General features: G+C 40.8%; 1 protein-coding gene across 1 annotated transcript in view; it reads right to left on the bottom strand.

Annotated features, from left to right (window-relative positions):
• Positions 1-240: 240 nt before the first annotated feature.
• The window catches only part of LOC139729391 (uncharacterized), a 51,739-nt gene continuing 28,891 nt past the window's right edge, over positions 241-23,088 (bottom strand). The window contains exons 3-15 of the mRNA XM_071640322.1: positions 17,286-17,327; positions 16,531-16,655; positions 15,613-15,865; positions 14,515-14,928; positions 13,689-13,982; positions 11,936-12,145; positions 10,506-10,655; positions 8,235-8,378; positions 7,787-7,936; positions 4,586-4,936; positions 3,972-4,218; positions 2,462-2,635; positions 241-388 (exon numbers count right to left, since the gene is read on the bottom strand). Coding sequence (XP_071496423.1) covers positions 241-388; positions 2,462-2,635; positions 3,972-4,218; positions 4,586-4,936; positions 7,787-7,936; positions 8,235-8,378; positions 10,506-10,655; positions 11,936-12,145; positions 13,689-13,982; positions 14,515-14,928; positions 15,613-15,865; positions 16,531-16,655; positions 17,286-17,327 — 2,702 coding nt within the window. The remainder of the gene's footprint in view (positions 389-2,461; positions 2,636-3,971; positions 4,219-4,585; positions 4,937-7,786; positions 7,937-8,234; positions 8,379-10,505; positions 10,656-11,935; positions 12,146-13,688; positions 13,983-14,514; positions 14,929-15,612; positions 15,866-16,530; positions 16,656-17,285; positions 17,328-23,088) is intronic.

Below are 23,088 nucleotides of genomic sequence, written 5' to 3'. Positions count from 1 at the left end.
ACACGTTTGTCTACTATGTAAGTTAGACATAACACAATATAATATCACAATCCTTAGCAATGATAGTACTCTGGATTATTGTTGGTTTTTTTCACAAAAATACCGGAAGTGAAAATGATGTATAAATCTAACTATAAGATGGAAAAGCAAAAGGAAAAACCTCATAAGAAAGTAGTCACGGAATTTGAGTGTTGCCCTTTTATGTGTATAAAATGTTACAGCTTGACAGGCAAACGAATACTACTCATAGCCGAAGAAAGGATCAGCCTGGTAGAAGAGGCAATCTTGAGGGGCGTTAGCGGGTACAAAATCGTAACTAGGCCCCTCGAAACCATCCCTTCCAGCCTTCATACACACCACCACCGTAGAGGGCACACTACCGACACACCTGTTATCGAAATAACATAAAGAGAGAGAGAAAGATATTACTGAGAACACACAAATAAATCGCATTACTTTGTCGTTGTTCCACAAACACAATGTACAAAGCAGTATCAGAGGCCCGTCTCACTGGAAGAGACGTCCCTGCGACTACCGCCCGACTGATGTCGGGGCGACTGGTGCTACTCCAAGACCATGCAGAAAACATCTCGACAGCGACGTCCAAGACGTCTCCAATAGGGGACAACTTATTCGCCCAGAAGTCGCGGGACGTCGCCGCCACGTCTCTAGCCCTTTTGCCTTTTGACAAAGCCTCACTGCGAGAAACGGGTGAACGCCGCAGTGGCGTGGCTGCAGCGTCTCTCGGTCTCGTGTTCACCCGTTCTCTCGCAATTTTAGTCTCTTTTATAGCCACGAGGTCTTGTCAAAAGGCTACGACGTCTCCACATTAATTGGGCAAGATATCGAGAGAGGACTGAGTGTAAAATGAGTAACAATTAAGTGAAAAGACGACTGTTTAACCCTAAAAAGACTGGGGGGGCCTAAAAGGCCTAAAAGGCCCCCCCCCCTCGACATTTCGCGCGATTACTCAGCAACACGCAATGCTCTCGCCGCGATGCTCTATGACTTTTTTCTTTCGAGTTTCCCACACATTTTGACACCAAATTTGTGACGCCCGGGGGTACGGTTCTGAAGTTACATAACTTTTTGTACATGCATGTGAGACCGAAAATGGCTCAAAAATGTGATTTTGTGTACAAAGTCAATACAAATAGAGTTTTATCACATGGTTCATATAAATATGCTTATTTTTACTCTCAATGGCTAAAATCAATTTGTTTTAGTAGTATTATGCTTCAAAAAGGGTCTGCCACAAATTTTGCTGAAAAAAACAACAAAAACAAAAGGTCGAAAAAACAAAGAAATACATAAGAAATTCATAAAACAATAAAACAAATAAGAAATTAATTTTGATACCGATTTTTTTTTCAAGTACATTTGCTAAGAATGCTACAAAGAATATCTAGACCAAAAATGAGCACTTTTGGAGCTTTATTTACTGATTTAGATAAAAAAAGTCTGATTTATCGCATAAATTAGCATAATTAATCAAAATAAAATAAAAGAAGACTATTTTGGAAAATTTAAATATACGATCTTGTAGATTACATCACACACTACCATTGTGCAAATTTCCGCGGCGATCGCGCGATCCACGGCTGAGATCTTAAGGGGGGCCCCTTTAGGCCCCCCCCCCCCCAGTCTTTCGAGCTACCAAAATAGCCCAGTCTTTTTAGGGTTAAATGCGTCCATGAGAGTCCGAATCGAGTAATTAGTAATCGTAACAACAGACATTTATTCTACGACTTTCATATCTTGTTTATTGCTTCAGATTAGTGCTCTCCCTCTCTCAAAATATTCTTTTTCGTCGAGTTGAATTTCCCTTCAGCATAATGCAAACAGAATGAATCTTCTGCGATATGCTATAGAGTGACGGGAATTTATATGTAGAATAATAATATAGGGATAGCAAACCTGATTACGAAAATTTTTCTAAAAACGAGCACATTACGACACAAAATAACGATCACAAGGTATCTTGCCTGCAAAGGTGAGAACAATTTGAATTTATGAAATTGAACACAGCTCTAAACGTCTAGATTATAGTTCAACACCATATAAGTTGGCTTTGTATGAATGTATAATAAAACTAAAAGTAAAGTTTACGGAAGTTAGACAGAATGTGTTGATTACGCTCAAGCACAGGAAAACGAGGAAAGAGTGAACATTCCAACCACTTTGATCAAAAAAAAAAAAAATAATTGTCAGCGTTTTATCATCCATTATTTTTCTTTTTTTTTAATTGTTGTCATTTCTACATTGTTAGTCTGCCCTGATGGGGAAAAAAAACATACCTTTAATCTCGGCATAGTCTCTCGACAGCGTAAATGCCCTCCCCCCCCCCCCCCCCCAAAAAAAAAAGAGTTTTACTATTAAAGAGTTTACAATCAACTCTACATTTTCAGAGATGGAAATCTGCTTCTTGACCCTCATGAACACACTGTGGTCCTGTCCCTACCTGCAATAATCGTCTCGTCCATCATCATCCTCATCTCGCATGTACCAAGTATGGGAGTAACCTGGGTCAAACCATTCGACAGAAGGGTCCGGTGATGTGTAGGCCATCAGATCATCTACTTCGGAGCCAGCGAGAAGACAAGATATAAAAGGTTTTCCGTCCGTTCGTACGATTCTGAGTGGTTGATAAAGAAAAACATTAAATCTTTTAGAGCTACACGTAGCAATCCCACGAAATATGTTTTGAGAATACGAAATTATCACTCCTATCCTGTCAGATTACGCTCTTGTCCCTGAGTCAAATTGTTTTATTTTTGCTGCTGTCGATTTCGAGGGCCAATCAGAATGGAGAACATCCACTACGTCATCTGAAAAGCAAAAGTGACGACGAGAGATAAACCACTGAAGTATAATTCAGTGAGATGAACACATGACATGTCGTCATCGTATCAGTCAACGTCACAATCATAAAAGCTGGCTCCATATTTCAATGCAGGTCTAGCTATATCCACACCAGAGTTTTTCAACAAACCTTTTTGCTGACATGATTTCAAGCAGACCTGAATGCTGTACTTCAAAGCGTCATCAGCCGCCATGTTCAATATACAAAGTGGACCATTCACATATTTTTTTTTCTATGTATTAATGACCTCAGTAGGACGGAGCGAAATAAACTCGTGCTTTATCCACAAGAACATTGGTGTGTGGTACAAATTTAAGTCAGCAAATGGAACAATCGTTAATGATTCTGAAACATCAAAGCAGAGTGTCAGTTATTGTACCTTTCTCCAAAAAAAAAATCTGATAACATCTTTTCTTTACACACGAGTTATACTCGGATTCAATATGCGCAGAGAAGACTGTGGTAAATGAAAATTATGTTCGAGGTTAGCGATGAAATCAAACAAAGTTACAATGAAAAGTTAGCATGCTATTCCACGCCGTGTTGTTACCTTTACATGATTCAGGATTACGAGAAGTCATCTTGTGGTAAATATCCCTTGACATATATCAAACATCAACAATGACAATTTTTATTCAGTTTTCATCGTGACAAACTCACTAAGGTCTCATTAGTGTTTATTTTTTTTGTTTTTTTTTCAATCTAGACTTTGTTCTCCATGAGTATAGTATTCTTTTATTATGAGCTCTTTTTAGAGACATGACTATTATTTTTGGTACTGAATAATATCACTCTAATAATTCTTATTTGCTTAAGCTTCTTCGTGGAGTTATTTTGTAAGACTAAAGAGCTCCTTGCGGAGACTTCCAATATGAGCTCCCTCGCGGAGACATCATTATGGTATATGTAATATTCTTCTTTGATACCTTTAAGATTTTATTATGTTTGATTTATGTCAGTATTGTCTGGGGCAAATTATTTGTTGTATAGGGCCTTATTTTTTTTTCTCTCTCTCTCTTCTTTCTTTAAAACACAGCACAACAGATTGGCGGGTTACACGCAAACAGAGAAGGGGGGGGGGAGAGAGAGACTAAGGAGTTACATTTACCTGCAGAAGTCGTTGGGAGCGCCCTGTCCCTGTACATCCACCCATCCACGGAACATCTGCACCATTCCGCGGTCGCGGATGGCGTACGATCGGCTCAGCAACTCCCCGGTCGTATTGGTAGCATTACCAGGCATGGTGGTTGCGGTGACACTTTCCATTGGTAACTTCGTGGTTTCGCCCGGTCGATCTGTCGGATCCGGCATAGCTGTAGGATCCGGCCCTTCTGATGGCGTGATGGTGGGCAGACCTAAGAAATTACGCGGACGGAATAAGAAGCATTTTGAAAAGATTTTTAGGCCAATGTTGCATGATACTTTATCACACGTACCCTCACTGTTTACTCCGCCGTCTGTCTGCAACACATTCATGTCTGATAGCAGGTAGTAGAAAAGTTACTCCACGCGTATAATATTCCTAAAATATGCAAAAATGCACAATCATTCTGGTTTGGATAGAAAGAACCTTTACTTCCTTTGCTGTGAGTTTTAGGCTCCTATGTTACCTTTAAACTTCTTTTTATTCATCATTAAATCATGTAACATTAAAAACAATGACTTGAGAAGTTACGTCGGCCTACTTTACTTCACATTCCCAAACAAGGGCTTCTAACCTACCGACAGGTGGTACGCACGCCCCACTTGAAGCGCTGGGGAATCTACTGCACTGCGCACCCTGGGGCCACGTCAGTCCCGCGCCCAGAAGATACGGCGCGCAGTCCGTCATGGCTGCGTTGCAGAGCTCGGCGCACGGCGGGACAATGGCATCTTGACACGGTGGATGGAAGAGGGAACAGACGAAGAGAGGCAGGTTGATGGGCGAGCAGCCGACGGCAAGAAGGGGGAGGAACTGGTACGAAGAGATCTCGGCTTCTAGAGACGTGGTGTGGCCCAGTAGATTCGGATAGAGCGACACGTTGTACGGTAGGACCCTTAGACACCCGTCTGATGTAAGCATCTCACAGGTTTCTGTTCGGAGATAATACAGCATGATTACCAACTACTCAGTATAAACAATGAGGACAATAAACACATCAAAATTACAAAATGTGCCCAAAACATTGAATGTTGTCACAAGGAAAATTTAACAGCAGTCTTCAAGATCGACAATACTGGTTGAGTGTAAATTTAATTTCACTGCTTGCCGAATTCGGTTTCAAATTTAAAACAGGTCATCATACCAATCAATTCTTCAAATTCGTGAAATTCTTCCGTCGAGATGCTTTCATTGCAACTGATTGACAAATAATATTGCCCTGCATCGGCGTAAATAAGCACTGAATTAATCGGTGTTTAGTAGTATCATGGGCGTACATACTCGAGCGGGATTCGAACCAACGACCTATTCAGTGCTTTTTTACGTCAATGCAGGGCAAAAACACAATATTTGTCAATCAGTTGCAATGAAAGCATCTCGACTAAATAATTTCATGAATTTGAATTATTACGCAGTACCCACTGCATGCTTTAAGTATTAGAACCAACACTTGCTGTCGGGCGAAAGCTCGGTGGTCTAGTGGAGATGACGCCTGTGCGGTGATCAGGAGGTCGTGGGTTCGAATCCCACTCGATTATGTACGCCCATGATTGATTCAGTGCTTATACGTCGATGCAGGGCAATTGTCAATCAGTTGCAACCAATCTATTCGTTGAGAGGTATCTTCAGTGTCGGATCCAGAGAGCCCCCCCCCCTTTTTTTATTTTCTTTTAAAACATAAGAAATAAAAAGGAAAAAAAAAAGAAAATGAAACCCGGAAGTGGCACGAGCCACAGACTGTATGGCGCCCCATACAGCTCGTACCAGCTCGCAGGCTAAGGTTGGACAGTGGGCATTCGCCTTAAGGCCCAGTCACACAGTCGCTTACGTTGAGTTACGTCTGCCGCGGATAGATAAGGAAAAGTGGACGGAGCACGGACCTAGGGATTCGCAGGGTCATTAAAAGTAGACGTTACTGATCCGTAGTGAAACGCCAAATTACAGCGGCAGACCCTCGATATTTTGAATGCAGATTATACGTTAATAATCATAACTATCCGTAAGTGAACGTAACTTTACGTAGCTTGGACGCAGACCATCCGGCAAAATGTTTAGGCCCCAGTCACATAATGCTCTGCGTCCGGTGTTACGTCCAATGAAGTCATTTTTTCAGCGGACCCCCGCGGATCCTTTGCCGTCACCAGAAATTTGTACAAAACATACGGGAAAAATGCGGGCGATACGGACAGATACGACCAGATGCGAATACTTGCGTCCACTTGCGGATATTCTTACGAATTGGCACATAATAGTTCTGAACACTTGCGGAGAGTTGCGGATAGTTACGGATAGTTACAGATTGTTATGAATAATTATGGACAATTTGGTTTTCTCTTACGATCCCTGCTAAGTCGGTGTATTATGACACAGCAAGGTTATCACATTTTGGACTGTCTTACATCGTACGCTGGGGAAAACTGAAATTGAATTACGTACATGTTGTGAAAAAATTAATCCTTTAATTTGCTATACAATAATAAAAGATATATGAAATTTTGAACATGAAGTTTGAATTTTGTTTGTGCAACTCAAATATGAATAAACGTCATAAATGTAAAGAATATTATAACATCATTATACCACAAATAAAATACAATATAGATCGATAAGTTACACATTAGAGTAAGAAAATATTACTTACAGTCATGGAATAGACAAACTGTGGTTACGCTGTCGTTGTTCAGCGATATTCATGACTTATTGGGTTATGTTAAGGAGATATTTATTATAAAGCAATTCTTATTAAATTTCCAGAAAAAAAAGACATCAAGACTTTCAAACACCCATCCCACACCCAGATACAATATTTAAAAAAACGTAATACACATTCGATGGAGCGTGAAGTGGGTAAGACTATAGAGAAATACTAAATTCGTTGTCATTTTATATAGTTGCCCTTGTCCCACACCTTCCCCGGCCAGAAAAGTGAATAAAATGCTGTCACCCCATCCCCTACCCAAAATATTGCTTTTTTCGAAAAATATGCATTCGAAGAGTGCAAGAAAAAAAAGTTCAGCACCAACAGTCAACCAATGTCATGAGTATAAATGGTATATGGGTGCCACTTAAAATGACCATTAATTGTGGGAGAAATTTCATAATTTGACCATGCGGTTCTGCCTCTCCACCGCTCCGACTGTGTTGTAGCATTCCTTCAGGTAAAGGCGCTGCAGCTTGGCAACACGAGTTGTGTGGCTTCCCACGAGTTTTTGTGTTCCCATGCGAGTGGAAAACGGAAAACGTCGAAGGACGTAATTGTCCGCAGCATCCGCAGCTGTCCGTAAATATCCGTAAGCGGACGAAACTGTTGTGATACGTTAACTTGCGGTTAATTTCGGATACTTACAGTGGACGTAAGCGAACGCAAACGGACGGGAGGTAAACATTTTTGCGGATTGTCCGCGTCCAAGCCACGGGTAGTCACGGATAGTCACGTTTGGTTAAGTTACGGATAGTCACGTTTGGTTCCGGTTACTTGCGTAAGTTTGCATCCATGGCGTCCCTCTGCGAAATTTTGAACAATTCAAAATTTTGGCGACGTCATTTTGCGTTTCTTTACGGATGAGTTACGGACAGTTACGTCTACATACGTCCCTGCGGATGCCTGCGTCCACGCTGCGTCCCCCTGCGTGCACTCATCCGTATCTATCCGCGGCAGACGTAACCCATCGTAAAGCACTGTGTGACTGGGGCATTACCTCCTGTCCATTTTTTTTTTCTTTTTTTTTTGACGCAATGCCGGACGCATAGCATTAATGTGACTTGCGCATGGGCGCACTTACTTGGCATAGAGATGACCATGGACCTTTGCTCGCTACCAAGCTCGCACGTGTACGATCCGCTGGAGTTTGCCGACAGCGCCGTAATTGATAGGGAGATCGTCTGCCCGCCGATTTCCTTGGTGAACACATTTGGTACCTCGGCCGTGAGACCTGCATTGATTACGTCACAAACCGACAGAAAGGCTATGTTTCATTTTCAAAGACTTTTTTCGAATATGAAAAGACAGGCTGACGGTGAATTTTAACTTACAGGAGTATTTCAGCAATGGTGTAGACTGGATTACGATGACGTGGCTGTGACTACGAAAAGTAAAGCATGATTGCAGTTGAAATATTAACATATCCTTGCCAGAGCGAGAACGGGCACGCATTTAAAAATACTACATGGACTGAAATGGGACTATACTGGCTATTGGGCTATTGTTTGAATAAAGCAAATAGCACTGACCCTCAGGTTTTAGAGGGACAATCTGACCACTTGGATCCAGCCACTGCGGCCTCGAGTCCCTGGTCGTCGACGTGCAGTAAGGCGTGATCGAGTCTCCTTCTTCGACCGCGAGGCGACTCTCGTCCGGCCGCATTATTAAGCCCACTGGAGAAAGAGAGAGAGAAAAAAAAAATTGATAGTTAGTTTTTAAGATTCAATCTTATCGGAACAAATATACAAAACGAGTTTTCCTTCAAGTACATGTATGAGAAAAGGCAGTTTGACACGCCAGTCACCGCAACATATTACTTGTATAAGTCTACTCGTGTTCTCTTGGAACAGCGACAATAATATTATTCATGAGATTCGCATGGTGTCTGTAGGCATAATTCAACGCTTTAATCGAATTGGTTGGTGCCAGTTAAAGGGAAGGTAAACCCAAAGAGCAATGTGGATTGAGTGAAAGCAGCAACATTAGTAGAACACATCAGTGAAAGTTGAGGAAAATCGGACAATCAATGCAAAAGTTATGAATTTTTAAAGTTTTGGTGCTGGAACCGCTGGATGAGGAGACTACTAGAGGATATGACGTATGAGTGGACAACAATACAAAGAAAATATAAAGGAAATTCAACAAAAATTCACTTTTCTTGAATCATGTAAGAGCAGTGGACCAACCGCTTTCAGAAAGCAGGGGGAATAATCCTACCATTAACATATGTCAATATCAAGTCGATGGAATTTGTAATTTTCATGAAAAATGGATTTTTGTAGTATTTTCTTTATATTTTCTTGGTATTGTTGTCCACTCAAACGTCATAACCTCTAGTAGTCTCCTAATCCAGCGGTTCCAACACCAAAACTTTAAAAATTCATAACTTTTGCATCGATTGTCCGATTTTCTTCAAACTTTCACTGATGTGCTCTACTAATGTTGCTGCTTCCACTCAATCCACATTGTTCTTGGGGTTTATCTTCCCTTTAATGTCAAGTTATAGCTTTTTAATGTCAAAGTTAGAGCTTTTACGATACTGTTGTGGAGGGCATCGGATTAGATAGTGGGTTGGTTGATGTTATTCAGTGAGATCGACGGGCACATTAACATTTAAGGTGACGAGGCGAGGGGACGTGATGCGACTTTATGCTCGTTAGTTGTTGCAATGCTATGGATGCTATGGAGCTATGAATTACTAGTAATGGGAACAGTTTCGATAGGTAGTCAGAGAAGGTCTGGCATGATAGACTATCAGTCGTACACAGCGTCTACTGTTTGTTGTTGTGTTTGAGGCGCGTCATTGAGATTTAATTGCGCCTTCATCTGCGTTATATCACTATTTTGCATAAAATTAATTTCTCAGAAAATAAACTAAATATTTCACAATTATTTTTAGGCGCGGTATGATACCTGTCTGCTGTCATACGTTAGGGCAGATAAGTCCTATCATGCTACTTAAATCTCTTTGTAGACCTTTGTCAAGGCCCTCTCGCTGTATGACGTCAATAACGGGCGAGCGAAGCGAGCTCAGCTGAGTGTGACCTCGCGCTGTTCAACTCAGCTGAGCTCACTTCGTTCTCCCCCATCCCCTTACCACCATGCAGCGAGAAGGTCTTGGCAAAAGGCTACCCTCTTTGCGGCATTTCAGTGTAATCTAAGCACATATAGTACACGGCGAGTTGTCACAATATTGGGGTGTTCTTAAAATTTTCTGTAGATTTTGATTTTTTGTGCTATTTCCCCTATTTTGGGGGTGCTGAACGCGAATCCACTTGTTGCCATTTTTCTAACCGACGTCTTCACCCGTTGCCATGGCAACGCCTTATTTTCCTTAAAGGAACATGTATTCTTCATTAAAAATCATAAAAACATGATGTAAACACCAAAATATGTCATTATAAATCCTTTTTAATCAGACTTATGGGTAGAATAAGCAACTCAGAACATAATATACCAAAGGAAAAAAAAAACTCATTAAAAATTTTTTACTTAATTTTAGTAGAAATTGTAATTTATACGTAAGTATTTTCTGAAGTAGGCCTATACTTGTGAAGTATCTTGAATGACAACGAACATGGCAAAAATCTTGGTCATGTTTTGGGATTTTGGGATTATTTGAAATGATTATTTGAAATTTGTGTTCAGATGAATATTAGTTTGATGTAAAATGATAAATATCCCCGTGGGGGGAAATTGTTTTGGGATTTCACGGGAAAAAGTCCTGTAAAGCAGACAGGCACACTGCAATGTAACCTCTTTCTTTGAAGGGATCGAAGGGAAGTACGTCGTTGACTTACCATTATTGAAGCACTTGATACCGCCTTCTTCCTCCACAGATGGAAGCATGGAACAGTCCATGGTTTCAGGCCAATCGTAGCCGAATTTATTCATGAGCGGTTCGCAGCCACTGCGGGCGGACTGACAAAGCTCACGGCATGGTGTAATGACTGCAGACATATACAGAGAGTCACGAACACATACAGAGAGAGAGACAGAACGAACACAGAAACATACAGAGAGACAGAAACATACAGAGAGACACAGAAACATACACAGTGACATAGAAACATAACGAGAGAGAGACAGAAACATATAGAGAGACACAGAAACATACAGAGAGACAGAAACATACAGAGAGACAGAAACATACAGAGAGACACAGAAACATACAGAGTGACATAGAAACATACCGAGGGACAGAAACATACAGAGAGACACATAAACATACAGAGAGACAGAAACATACAGAGAGACACAGAAACATACAGAGAGACAGAAACATACAGAGAGACACAGAAACATACAGAGTGACATAGAAACATACCGAGAGAGATACAGAAACATATATATAGAGAGAGACACAAACATACAGGGAGAGACACAGAAACATACAGAGAGGCACAAAACATACAGAGATGGCGCGAGAGAAACATACAAAGAGACACAGACTGTTAGTCTCGAGGAGCAGACATCAATATAACGACTTTCTATAAACGGGACATGAGTACAAATAGAAATCATTTTAACATTTCGGAACTCCTTTGGACAAAAGTTCATGCGTTCAGCACCCTTCCTAGAGAAACTACACAGTGTTGGCGAAGCTCTGCGTTTCTGTGGCTGCTGACATTTCCACAAAGATCAAACTCAGGTTCAAAGGAGAATTAAAGGAGCTGTTTCACTGCAACATGTAAATCTCAGTAGTAAAACATAATTTCCAAATCACGGAAGCCTTCTTCAGATATACATTACGTCCTGTCCGAGTGACAGAGAATGTTTTGCCTCGTATTAGAAGGGACGGAATGATCACACGCAACATTCCTCAGTGAGACTTTGGTATCAAACCGGGGTCCTTTGGATATGGCTGCAGACGCCCTACCGACTGAGCCAAATCATGGTTCTCCATAAGATCTGCTTTTTATGATCAATAATTTATAGCGATGACTAGAACATTGAGCCGTCGAGCACACCCTCTGAATCCATAAGGAGTAATCATCTCGTTTTCGGAAAAGAAAAGACCCGAGTTCCCACAATTTCCACGAGCACTCATGGTGAATGGAGAGGTGGGAATACCGATTATCGAGAAGAAATCATCGCTTTACTGATGGAAGCATGTGACTTTAAATAACGTGATGAGTTTCTCCTTTTGCCAATATGAAGTACAGAATATACCTTTTGCCTTCACTGGCTAACACCCCATTCAATAGGCCTGTAAACCTTAGATACCAACCTTGGTTGCTGGTTCCCGTGCAGGGTGGGGCGTACATGGAGCAGAGGAATGGTGCGAGATCCGCCGAGCAGCCAACATTGACCAGCGGGAAAAACTGGTTGAGTTCTAGACCTGCGTCTTCCTGTCTTTGGTGCTGTAAGATGTTAGGGAACTGTGTGTAGGAGTACCTGAAGTCTTGACACATAGTCATTGTGATCCTCTCACAGTGATCTGGAATGGGAGATGACAAAGAAACCGATGATGATCACGATGACGATGACGATGGAGAAAGAGACATATGAAATGGATAAAAGAATTAAAAACAAGAAAAAAAAAGGCAGAACAAACGAAATCGAGGCACAACCAATATAAACTGTTGATGAAGAAGACTGAAGGCCATCGCACACCATATACGACTTTCGGTCGCACGACTGACAGACTTTGGATCCGAAATACTGTAAATCAAAATGGCCTCCGAATAAACACGGTGGTTTATTTCAGATCCAAAGTCGCCTGGTCGTGCGACAGAAAGATGTATAGTGTGCGGTGGCCTTTACGAGTACGACAGCTGGTGAATAAAGGCTCAAAAATTTCTGTCATATCTCCTTGCATGAATATAATGAAAGAAATCACTTTATTTGCAGAAAAAAACAATCTGGGCACTTGATCTGAAAGATCCCTTGATCTGAAAGATTTCCTAGGCCAGCTCCTGCCGTGATTTGAGGCTCAGATATCTATTAAGGATTATTCGTGCACAGATCAGCTGAATTAGTTCGTTAGAATGGAAGACGACCCTGACATTTTCTTACACATTCTGAAAGCTGATGGGTGGAAGATGTCAGCTAACAGTTTTAGTCTTGCAAACTAATTCAAAATTATCAAAATTCCTGCGTGGGATGAAAAGTATGAAATTTGACAGTGACGTTGTCAGATTTCAAGTTCATTCCAGCGTGTCTCACTTACACTAATATGATCAACTTTTACCTACATTTCCCAACGTTGAGGCTTATTGAATTCTCAATCGAAATTGTTCCTATAATTATTGACTTTGATAACGTCTTCATGGTAATCGATTGAAGTTACCTTTGTCAAATTAGATTATTTGACATTTTACCATTATGGCAGTCCCCCTTTTTTTTTGCGAAACACAAATCGACATGACCTTAATCATTGAGCAGTAAATCATTTATCCCTGGTTGGATCTCTCTCCAATTTCGACATGTTGTAGCTGGCTCTTTGGGATATCGTCACATGAAAATTGTTTGTTAACTATAATCTTTCAATCATTTCTAACAATGTGGTTGAATTTGAATCTCAGGCTTCACGGAGAATGTGTGCAATGTTCATCGTGTATGAGCAAAACCTGAAGTTTATAGTCCGCAAGACGCAAAGTTCGAATATTTATAGTTCTGTGTTAAAGATATAAGAAATTGCATGGCCACTTGCTCCTAATCATAAATTAAAATGGCTCACCAAATTTATCAGTTTTGACAAATTTCTAGGTCTAAATTACAGTGGACTCCCGTCCTAAGAAAGATCCTCGGGATCGGCAGTTTTCTTTCGTCAGATCGAAATTTCGTTAAAACCGAACAAATAAACTTATAAAAATGCATAGAGTGGATAATGCTGCAGCCTGAATATTTTACTTCATTGAAATTCGTTATAACCGTGTTCGTTATAACGGAATTGTACTTTATATGGTATTGACACTTGATCTCTGATCCAAAGACTCTTAAAGCACTGGGACATTTCAAAGGAGAACACGAATTCTCACCGTATAGATATTCAGGCACGATAGCATCTACGTATTCACTCTTGCCCCAGTCATTGAAGGCGCGAACCATGAGGGTGTACTGCGATCCCGTCATCACATCGATATCCGCCACACCCTCGGCATCCACTGCGGTGGTAAGCGTGCCCTGATCGTCGCCCATTGCAGTGAAGAAGGTGATCTCGAGACCGCCGACTCTGACCTCGGGAATGGCCGGTTGCTGGAAGTACATCCGGGCTTGCGACGCGGCTGGGCGCGTAACGTTCATAATGATCGGTTTGGCAGGGGCCCGGATGTCTAGGAGAAACGTTCATGCAGACATTCAGTAACTCACAACTTACTGGAACATACGGATTATCAAAGGATCAGGGAGATAGCGAAGAACAATAATCAGGATACAAGCTATGTTACAAGCATCTCAGCAAATTTTCCTGATAGGTCAAGAAGATTCCTGACAGTGTCAGGAAGCCTCCCTCAGATCAAAGACCGCTAAGCAATCAATTTTAATACAAATATGTCCTTACTATCGAAGTGTCTAAGAAATCGCGGTCATGTAGCGAACTATTTCATTCTTGAAAGAAAAGTTGCAGACATATTAAAAGTTGAAATTGAATTATTATCCGAATTACGTCAAGTGATGATAAGTGCTACTGCCATAATCTCCTATTATTACCACCATCAAATCAAATCAAATCATCATCAAATCATATCACGTTCAAAATCTGGATTACCTGATATTCTGTTATGCAACCACTATCGCATCGAAAAACTAAGCCAGACAAAACTATTAAACCATATAAAACTAAACGGGATAAAACTAGACAGTCACCTAACACGCATGCGCCTGGATCCTTCTTCGACGCGTAGTTTCTGCAGGAGAAGAGATCCAGCCTTCCTAGAGACAGTTCCTTGATGGTGTCTTTGCATTCCTTGGAGATTCTCCTGCATGTTTCCTTGCACGGTTTAATGGCTTCGTTGGTCACAGGGTTACACTTGGGCATATAGGCACCACATACGAAGGGGATGATGTCATTGGAGCACTGCGAGCCGATCAGACTCGTGAGGGCGCTGATGTCGACAACCGCGTCGTTCGGTCCCGTGTGGCCGAACACGTTGGGGAACTTGGTGTGGGTAAAGCCGTGCGCTTGGCAGAGGGCGATATTCACAGGAACGCACGCGTTTGGATCGGGTGTTGGAGCAGGTGGTGGAGGGGCTGTGATTTCATTTATGGTGTCCAGTACCCCTGAAAAAAAAGGAGAAGATGTTGGATTATCCCTTCTGTTTATCCAGAAGGAAAGAGAAAAATTCTAATTATAGGATACATCATAACCTATCAACTGGTGAACAGTTCTCAGCAACCTTGCTTGGATGTCGAATGAGAATGAGCGATACTCAGCGATTCTGGATAGACGAATAATGAACTTAAATGAAATTATATTAAGTCTTTTTCAGATTTTAACAATGGTGACCAAATTTGAGTTTGATGCTGTGTCTAGGTAAGGTTGAAAGAGTTAGAAGCAGGCAAAGGTGGGACTGTTCTAAAAAATACGTCGTCTTTGTTAATAATTTTATCCATTGATATTAATGTAATTTCTTTGCGTTTGGTATCGCATTTTCAGAATATCTATGATTTATCAACGAGGCCGTTTATGAAAGCGATAAAAACACATCGTTGATTTCCATCTAAAAAATCTAAACGAACACAAGAATAGCTGAAAAGAATCCGCTTTGACATCTGTTCCTTTTCCTTTAACCCGTCCTTGAGAATGAACTACAGTGTTTTTGAGGTGTGAATTTTCTTCCATTTGTCTCCATCTGCAAATGAAATTTGTAAGATCGCAACTGCTGGTCTATAACCTCAACCTTCATCCCTCTACTTAATACACTCTTGCTTTCGTGGAATGGTTTTCTCCATTGGTTTTCTCACTTAGTTCTGGCTCCGCACAGCGGACAGATCCCTCAGTCATCATGGGGAAACGGTCGCACTGGAACTGCTCGGGCCACGGGACACCAGCGGCTTGCAAGAGGGGAAGACACTGCTGTTTGGCATCCTCGCACACGTGTCTACATGGCGGTATGGAGACGGCAGCTCCCCCTACCTCCACGCAGGGAGAGCCGAAGAGGAGGCACACGAAGTCGGCCATCTTGTCGCAGCCGAACTGGATGAGCGCACCAAAACTCTGCGAGAAAAGAAAGTAGAATTTACCGCGTGGTAGGAACTGCGATGCAGAATGACCATGTCCGACACGTTTGGCCGAGACCAGACCTGGGGGCATTTCATGAAGCGATTTGGTCAGATATTTTTCTTACAAACTGTTACAAGCTACTAAAATCCTTGCATCTGCATGGCTGAGAGCAAATTTGTCCGACAACTTTGTCGGACAAAATGCTTCATGAAATGCCCCCTGCAGTTAAAAAGATACTCTTCATGTCTGTGATTTATGGCAAATCATAATCATTGAGACTAAAATAATATCTCCACATTTATATCCATAATCTTACAACGTGAAAATGTCGTCTGTAAGATGCACTTTGTTGAATTCCGAAGAACCAATTATCGGCAAAAACCTGAAACCATTCATACACAAGCATTCTTGATTGTCACAGGACCACAATTTTCGTTGAGCTGATATCCATAATATGCAAGTTAAGTAAATAATTCATACTGCAGTGATTCTGAAAAGGGCCAAGGGGCTATTATTCACTTCTTTCTTCTGCCCATGCCCCCCCCCCCCCTGTTCTAGATCTTCATGTTTCTAGTACAGTGCTTACTCGATAATCGGGAACCGCATGACAATCTTTATTCACTACTTGGCCACCCGATTAACCGGGGACTAGTGCATACCTCCAAGGCAGTTGCTGCATCGCTCTGTCGGGCGAGTCCAGCCATGTTGGGAAAGAGGGTCTGATCATAGCCAAGATCTCTCTGGACACATATCGGTAGAGTTAGCGGTTCACACTGCGGAGAACCTGTCAGCGTGTGAACACAGACGGATGCGTGAGAGAAAAATCATTGAAGGCAGAAATTTGAGTCGTCGACGTACACGAACACAAGGTGAGATGCGAGTGTACACATTATTCATCAGCCTGATGTTCTCGAATCTTGCGATAACTTGTGACATATAGGCTTCCTTATAATCAGTATTGTCACTATCATCGTCATCATAACATAATATTTTGGTCTTATGTAGACCACGGGTATGGTGTCTTCAGTATTAGCACTGCACATGCGTGTAACCATCATTGGGATCATGCCAAATTTGATCCATTTCTATCGTACGATGAACTGACAATAGGCCTACTTGGCCTAGCTTCCGTCGCCCATATAAACAATGTTTATTCACTGAGCTGCAATAACTATCAGTCATTCAAACACAGGATATTTCTGCTAATTGATGGTAAGCTTAACAAGTGTTATATTTAAAACACGATTAGAATAGATTGTGCATGCTATTATGTGGACACAAGTGCACCAGATATGCGCATTTGGACGTAATCTTGACAACGTTCGTTACAAAGACTAAAGGACACTAATTCAATCACAAAGATGCCCTAGTTCAGTCTTTTCCGGTGAAACAAATATCAATGTAGATGACTTACCAACGGCTGACGAATTCTGTAAGGGAAGCTGACCTTGAACCACTACGGAAAGAAACAGGAAAAGTAGAGAAATATGGCTTCATTTCCGAGAGGAAACAACAGGTGCAAAGATCAAGTAAGTTAATAAAATAGACAGGCACACATCACATAGGCCTATACACCTCCCCTTCCTAACATGCCATGGATAGGAATTTTCGTTAGTTGTTTGGTTTGTCTTCTTAATAAGTTGTTTATTAGTTTGTTTGTTTGTTTGTTTGTTTGTTTGTTTTAGATAAAAGCTCAGAAAATTTTTATTTGCTTTACATAGCAACTGGTCTGAGAGTAGGTCGACCCACATCAGTTCAGAAATATTAAAATGAGCTTTTTTAATCTTAATAATTTGTTTTTGTTGCATTTGAAACTCAACACTAGGTTCATTCAAATACAGGCTATATCTCGCTTTGTTTCTTAGTTTTTGTTGGGGTCTTTTTTTTTAAGTGTGAATAAATTTCTGAATATCTCGTTCAATCTTCGTCTGAAGAAGTTAATAATAATCTACTTGAAAAAAATGTATTCATAAAGAGTGGATTTTTGTGCAGAGATCCATTATTTTACAGCGCAGCAGACCAATTACAAATTGGCGATTGAAAGTGTTATTGTTGTTTTGTTTCTTGTTTCGTTGAATACTATAGCAATGAAAGCATTTCATGTCGTGATGGAATAGTCCATTTCATTGACAGGGTGAGAAGTGGATCGCAGCTATGAGGGGCTGAGGGATTGTGCCTTATCACTCATTGTCTCCCCTGCGGTCCGCACTCTTGGTTTTGACAAGGGGTCGAGACTGGCTCCTGCTAATAAACATCATATGTTTCACAAGTTGCTTCGATCATGCTGCGATAATTGTTCGTAATCATCCGTCAATCATTGTCAATTATGATGCTAAATGAATTTCCAAAGGGAGATTGGGTTAAAGGCACCCTGCTAACTCACACAAGCACAGCTGGGTAACAAGGATAGAAGTACGCCCTCAAACCACGAAAATGAAATGCTGACATGAACATCGTAAGGACACATAATAATATACGCGTACGGGACACACAGCCGTACACACATGCACATAACCATTACTATAAATGGTAGCCACGTAAGCCCTTCCATATTAGTCGACAGGAAGTCCGAGAGGGTAAGGGTCGAGCAACTTTTCCATATGGGAAATCAGTTTTGGAATAATATGACATGATAGTCTTTTGACCCCATCTCTTCCACCTGAGGCATCACTCCTCAAGACATCAATCGTAATTTCACAACAATGGAGGTAGGAGGGTTAAAGGGGTGGTATAGTTTTGGGCTGAGATCGGTTCAGGTTTAGCTTTTTATGAGCTAATGAGAAATCGCTAATGAAATAAGAAAGGGCATACAAGATTTTTTTTATGAAATCGGATTTGAAATGGCTGAGATATTTAAAAAAAAGTAAAACAAAGAGGTCCAAATGAAAGATGGGTCCCACCTTTTATGACTACCTCTTTGTTTTTTGGATATCTCAGCCATATCAAAACTAATTTTCATCAAATAGACTTTCAATTCTTCTGAGAATAGTATGTTCTTTTAATTTTCTCGCAAAAAGTTATAAAATCTGAATTCCCCCATCTCAACCAAAACTGTATCATTCCCTTTAAATACTCATGTCTGCCATGATACTGTCACAAGCACCTGTCGTCACTTCGTGCACGCTGTCAATCGACTCTCTGGCCAGCTCACTGGTTATCGCGTTAATGGCTCATTCGTCATCCTCCGCCCATATCACAATTGTCCTAATTTTTTGGTCGGTCAGCAGAAACATTACTCCGCCTATATGAGCTCTGTTTTGCAAATAACCCAGACGCAACGGACAGAATCGTACATGTGTAGCCTTTGTGCAAGTCACTATTCATGTCACATTATGTAACCACAATGTTCGAATTTCCTTTATCCTGGGACAGATATCCTCTCATTATAATCATTTTAGTCTGATTAACGTGACGGTAAACATATATCTATTACGTCTTTAACATGAGCGACCGTTTTGTGAATGAAAGTTTTGTGATTTGCTGTTCGGGTGTTCATATTTTTGTTACTCTTTGTTGACAAACTCCAATAAATATCAGAAGAATCCTGCCTACTATGTGAAGACTTCAACTCATCTACTCCAACACGCACACACACACACACACACACACACACATACACACACAGAAAACAGCGCGTGGTATGTTTTATGTGTGAAATTATGCAGTCTACGCTGAGAGAAAAACTGTATCGAACCATTATATTTGCGAGAGAGAGAGAGAGAGAGAGAGAGAGAGAAAATCCAATCTAATTTGTCGGAGGGATATTTAAACCGTAGGCTCAGCTACAATATGCTGCTATATAGTCTTGGACAGTGGTCTTGGAATTGGATGCAGAATTTTAGTACTCAAATTTTGAATTTAGGATCAGCACATAATATGACATATTTCTAAAACTTAGGCCCTCCTATATACAGTATATAATATAATTGTCACATATTGAAAGACGCAGAGACGAATGCTGCAATCGCATCACAGGGAGAGAAATCAGGGAGATAATTATCAGACTGCATTGGAGTGAGGCTAAACTACACATGTCATTTATCGCTGGTTGTTTAACAGCACCGGATATTGGCTTGGGGAACCTAGAGGGAGCTCAATCAATCAAACATAAGAGTAAAAGTATAAAACAACCATAAACACAAACAAAAGAAAAGCAACGAAATGAAAATTACTGTGGGTATGATGCAATAGCAAACCATCTGTCATTACATTCTGGAATAACTATTGGGTAATATTGTTAATATCGATAATTTACACATTATTTTCTCATACCTCCCTATACAATCCTATTACAAAAAGAAAGACATTATGAAAATGGCTAAAGTTCATTTCGGATTATAATCCTCATCCATCGCCGGGTCATCCGGCATCCCCTACTTTAAATTCCTGACTCCTATACATTTCCTGTACCCAGGATACCATACCTACAGATATACAGTTTTTCCAAGGTCTTCCAGATAGCTAGTGCATGATAGTGATAAAAGTCATGCCATTACTTTCGGCGCCTCTGTCCTCTTCCGACGACTATACACTCAGGGAGATGGAAAATTGGTGAAAACAGTGCGCGGTTTCAAAGAAATTTGAGAATTACAGTTTTGACATTTGTTTTGGAATTACATTATGTTTTCACTGAGGACTAGATACTAGTCGTAAGCACATAATTATGCAAATCAGACGTGGCGAACATGACATAAAAACCTACCGGTGTAAATATGTAACGTGTTTCAATATAACAATTGGAGTTTTTAGACCTAGGCCTATAGGCCTATGAATTACATTGAGTTGAAGGCTACTGAAATAGACCATTTGATCCCAAATCCTTGGTAGGTGCGACCATCGAAACCATCACGTGACCACAGACAGACACACAGGAAGTGAAAGGTGATTTTAAAATGACTAATTATCAAGATTCACGTTCGTGATTTAACCATAATTGTTGGGTAAGTCTCATTTTGATTGGACCAACAAGTACTCATCTTTGTATACTATATAGTATATTGTTAACTTGTTATTGTAAAAACATTGTGGTATCTAAGAACAAGAGGCCAATACCCCTATATGACTGCATAGACCTTTCAACCGCAACCACATGTTCACATCCATATCACTGAACACTGAAACTACTGAAATCCATGCGTATACACATAATAGCTGATGACTGGGATATGAAGTAAGACAAAGTGATCTTCTGAAGAATTAGAAGAAAGCTGAAAATCTTCAGACGCAAACCCTGAAATGATTATAGCGTTTCGTCTCCCCTCCCGGCTGTAGCATGGCACACCATGCATGAGCGGGGTTAGGAAAGCCTGTATTCCAGAAAACTTCCCGAAAGTTCGATTTTGATTTGCAAACGTATAATAGGATGAAGACCAGCAATACGTGGAATATAATAGAGAACGCCAAAGTACAGGATTATATTCAAAATAAAATTCTGGTAAAAGATTTGGTAAAACATCATTAAAAAAAAATATTGTGGCAGCCCCTAAAACATTCTACATTGTGTTCAACGTGCAGTCATGCCGGTACTTCTGGGCACTTGTTTTTCTTTGTTCCTGTTTTTTTTTTTTTTCTCATAAGAGCTAATGTTTATATTGCCCAGCCGTGAATTATTTCAAATGTTCTTTGATTACGTATTGAACTACTGGAGGAAAACATTTTATTTGAATGTGAAGGATGTATAGCTGGAGCTTGACGAAATCTGGTCTATATATAGGCTTATACCTAAACTGGCATAATAACGTCGGAAAACTGTCTCTGAGACTGGGAGGTAGACTAGAAACGGACAGGTCTTTTCATTTACTGCTAAGCCCCTGACTGACCGGGGACTAGCACTGAATGTTTGGCGCTGGGATTGAACTTGGGTGGTCAGTGAGCACACCTCCTCGTTGTTATGAAAACGCTACGGTACCAGATCGTTGCTATATGGATATGCAACTGCTCCGTCGTATATACACCTCCATGGTTCTACCTTCGGGGCGTGGCCTTCACTGGAGTGGAAGAATGCAGTAACAATACAGAATATGTATTTTATTTAATGAAGAGACCTCGAGCTCTTCTGCGCTATTTGAGGAAATAATCGGAGTTATTCAGGAATGTTTCACCTGAAAGGAGAGATATGATGTCCTCTTGCGAGAGGATGTCGCGTTTCAGTTTTCCGATCAACTTAAACCAACATTTCCAAAGGATTTTTAGCCTCATCTTCATTTCTGCATGTCATAGCATACTGAACTCTACGTAAGAAACATCATTGATTATTACCTATATGAGGTAGTTTTGCGGGGCAATTGTAGTTGGTATTTTGATCGGTCTTCGAGGTCAGCGGGCGATAATCGTGCGTATCACCCTTCATCCGGGTCTCGCCATTCACTTTACATGTAAACATTCCGGTCAATCACAAAGAGGAGACATTCACAAATCCGGGACACACGGACCGCAGAAGAACGCCAATAAATCAACTCATACAAGGTCGACCACTTCCAGCAGCACTATACGCGTCAAACAATGACTATAGTCCCATTCGTGCTCAATAACTGCACAGTGACCATCAGTTATTACAACTCTCCAAATTGAAACAGAAGCAAAAACAAAGTGTAAATACGTTCAGATGTTTGAAGTTCGCCTGTTACAACTACATATGTATCTTGGAAGTTAGAGATGAATGATGTACATTGATGAACATGTTTGCAATTATTCGACATGTTGGTGATGATCTACAGGTAGTCAAATGTGGCTTGATCTATATCATAGTGTATAGCCGTATTCACTTATTATTTTCCTAATTTACCTATAGGGGATAGGTAATAATTTTATGATATTGACTGGCTCCATCCATCCACTACCTCTCGTGTCCTTCTATTTTTTTTTCACTCCACGCAATAAGCTGCTTTCTTCCCCCCCCCCCTCTCTCTCTCTCTCATACACACACACACACACACACTCACACACACACACACACACACACACATACTTCTTTGTTTCTCTCCTCTCTCTTCCGGCATGACAGCGACTTAGTGTAGGGATTTGTTCAGGGTTTTTGTTTCGGATAAGTTAGGTTATAGGTCTTTTTGTCTTAGTTTCTTTGTTTCATCCATATTCAATGTTTATCAGTCAATCGATCATATAATTTCTTGTATTACGCGTGGGGGGAATGCACCCTACAAGCTCAGCTTTTTAGCATTCCTCCCCATTTCCAACATTTTCCTATACCTACAAGTTTT

This window comes from Diadema antillarum, unplaced genomic scaffold (assembly GCF_040938485.1).
Source record: "Diadema antillarum isolate AM-2024a unplaced genomic scaffold, OU_Dant_1.0 scf00000020, whole genome shotgun sequence".
NCBI classification, from domain to species: Eukaryota; Metazoa; Echinodermata; class Echinoidea; order Diadematoida; family Diadematidae; genus Diadema; species Diadema antillarum.
The sequence above is the reverse complement of the archived record's forward strand: the minus strand, read 5'-3'. Positions and strand labels throughout refer to the sequence as shown.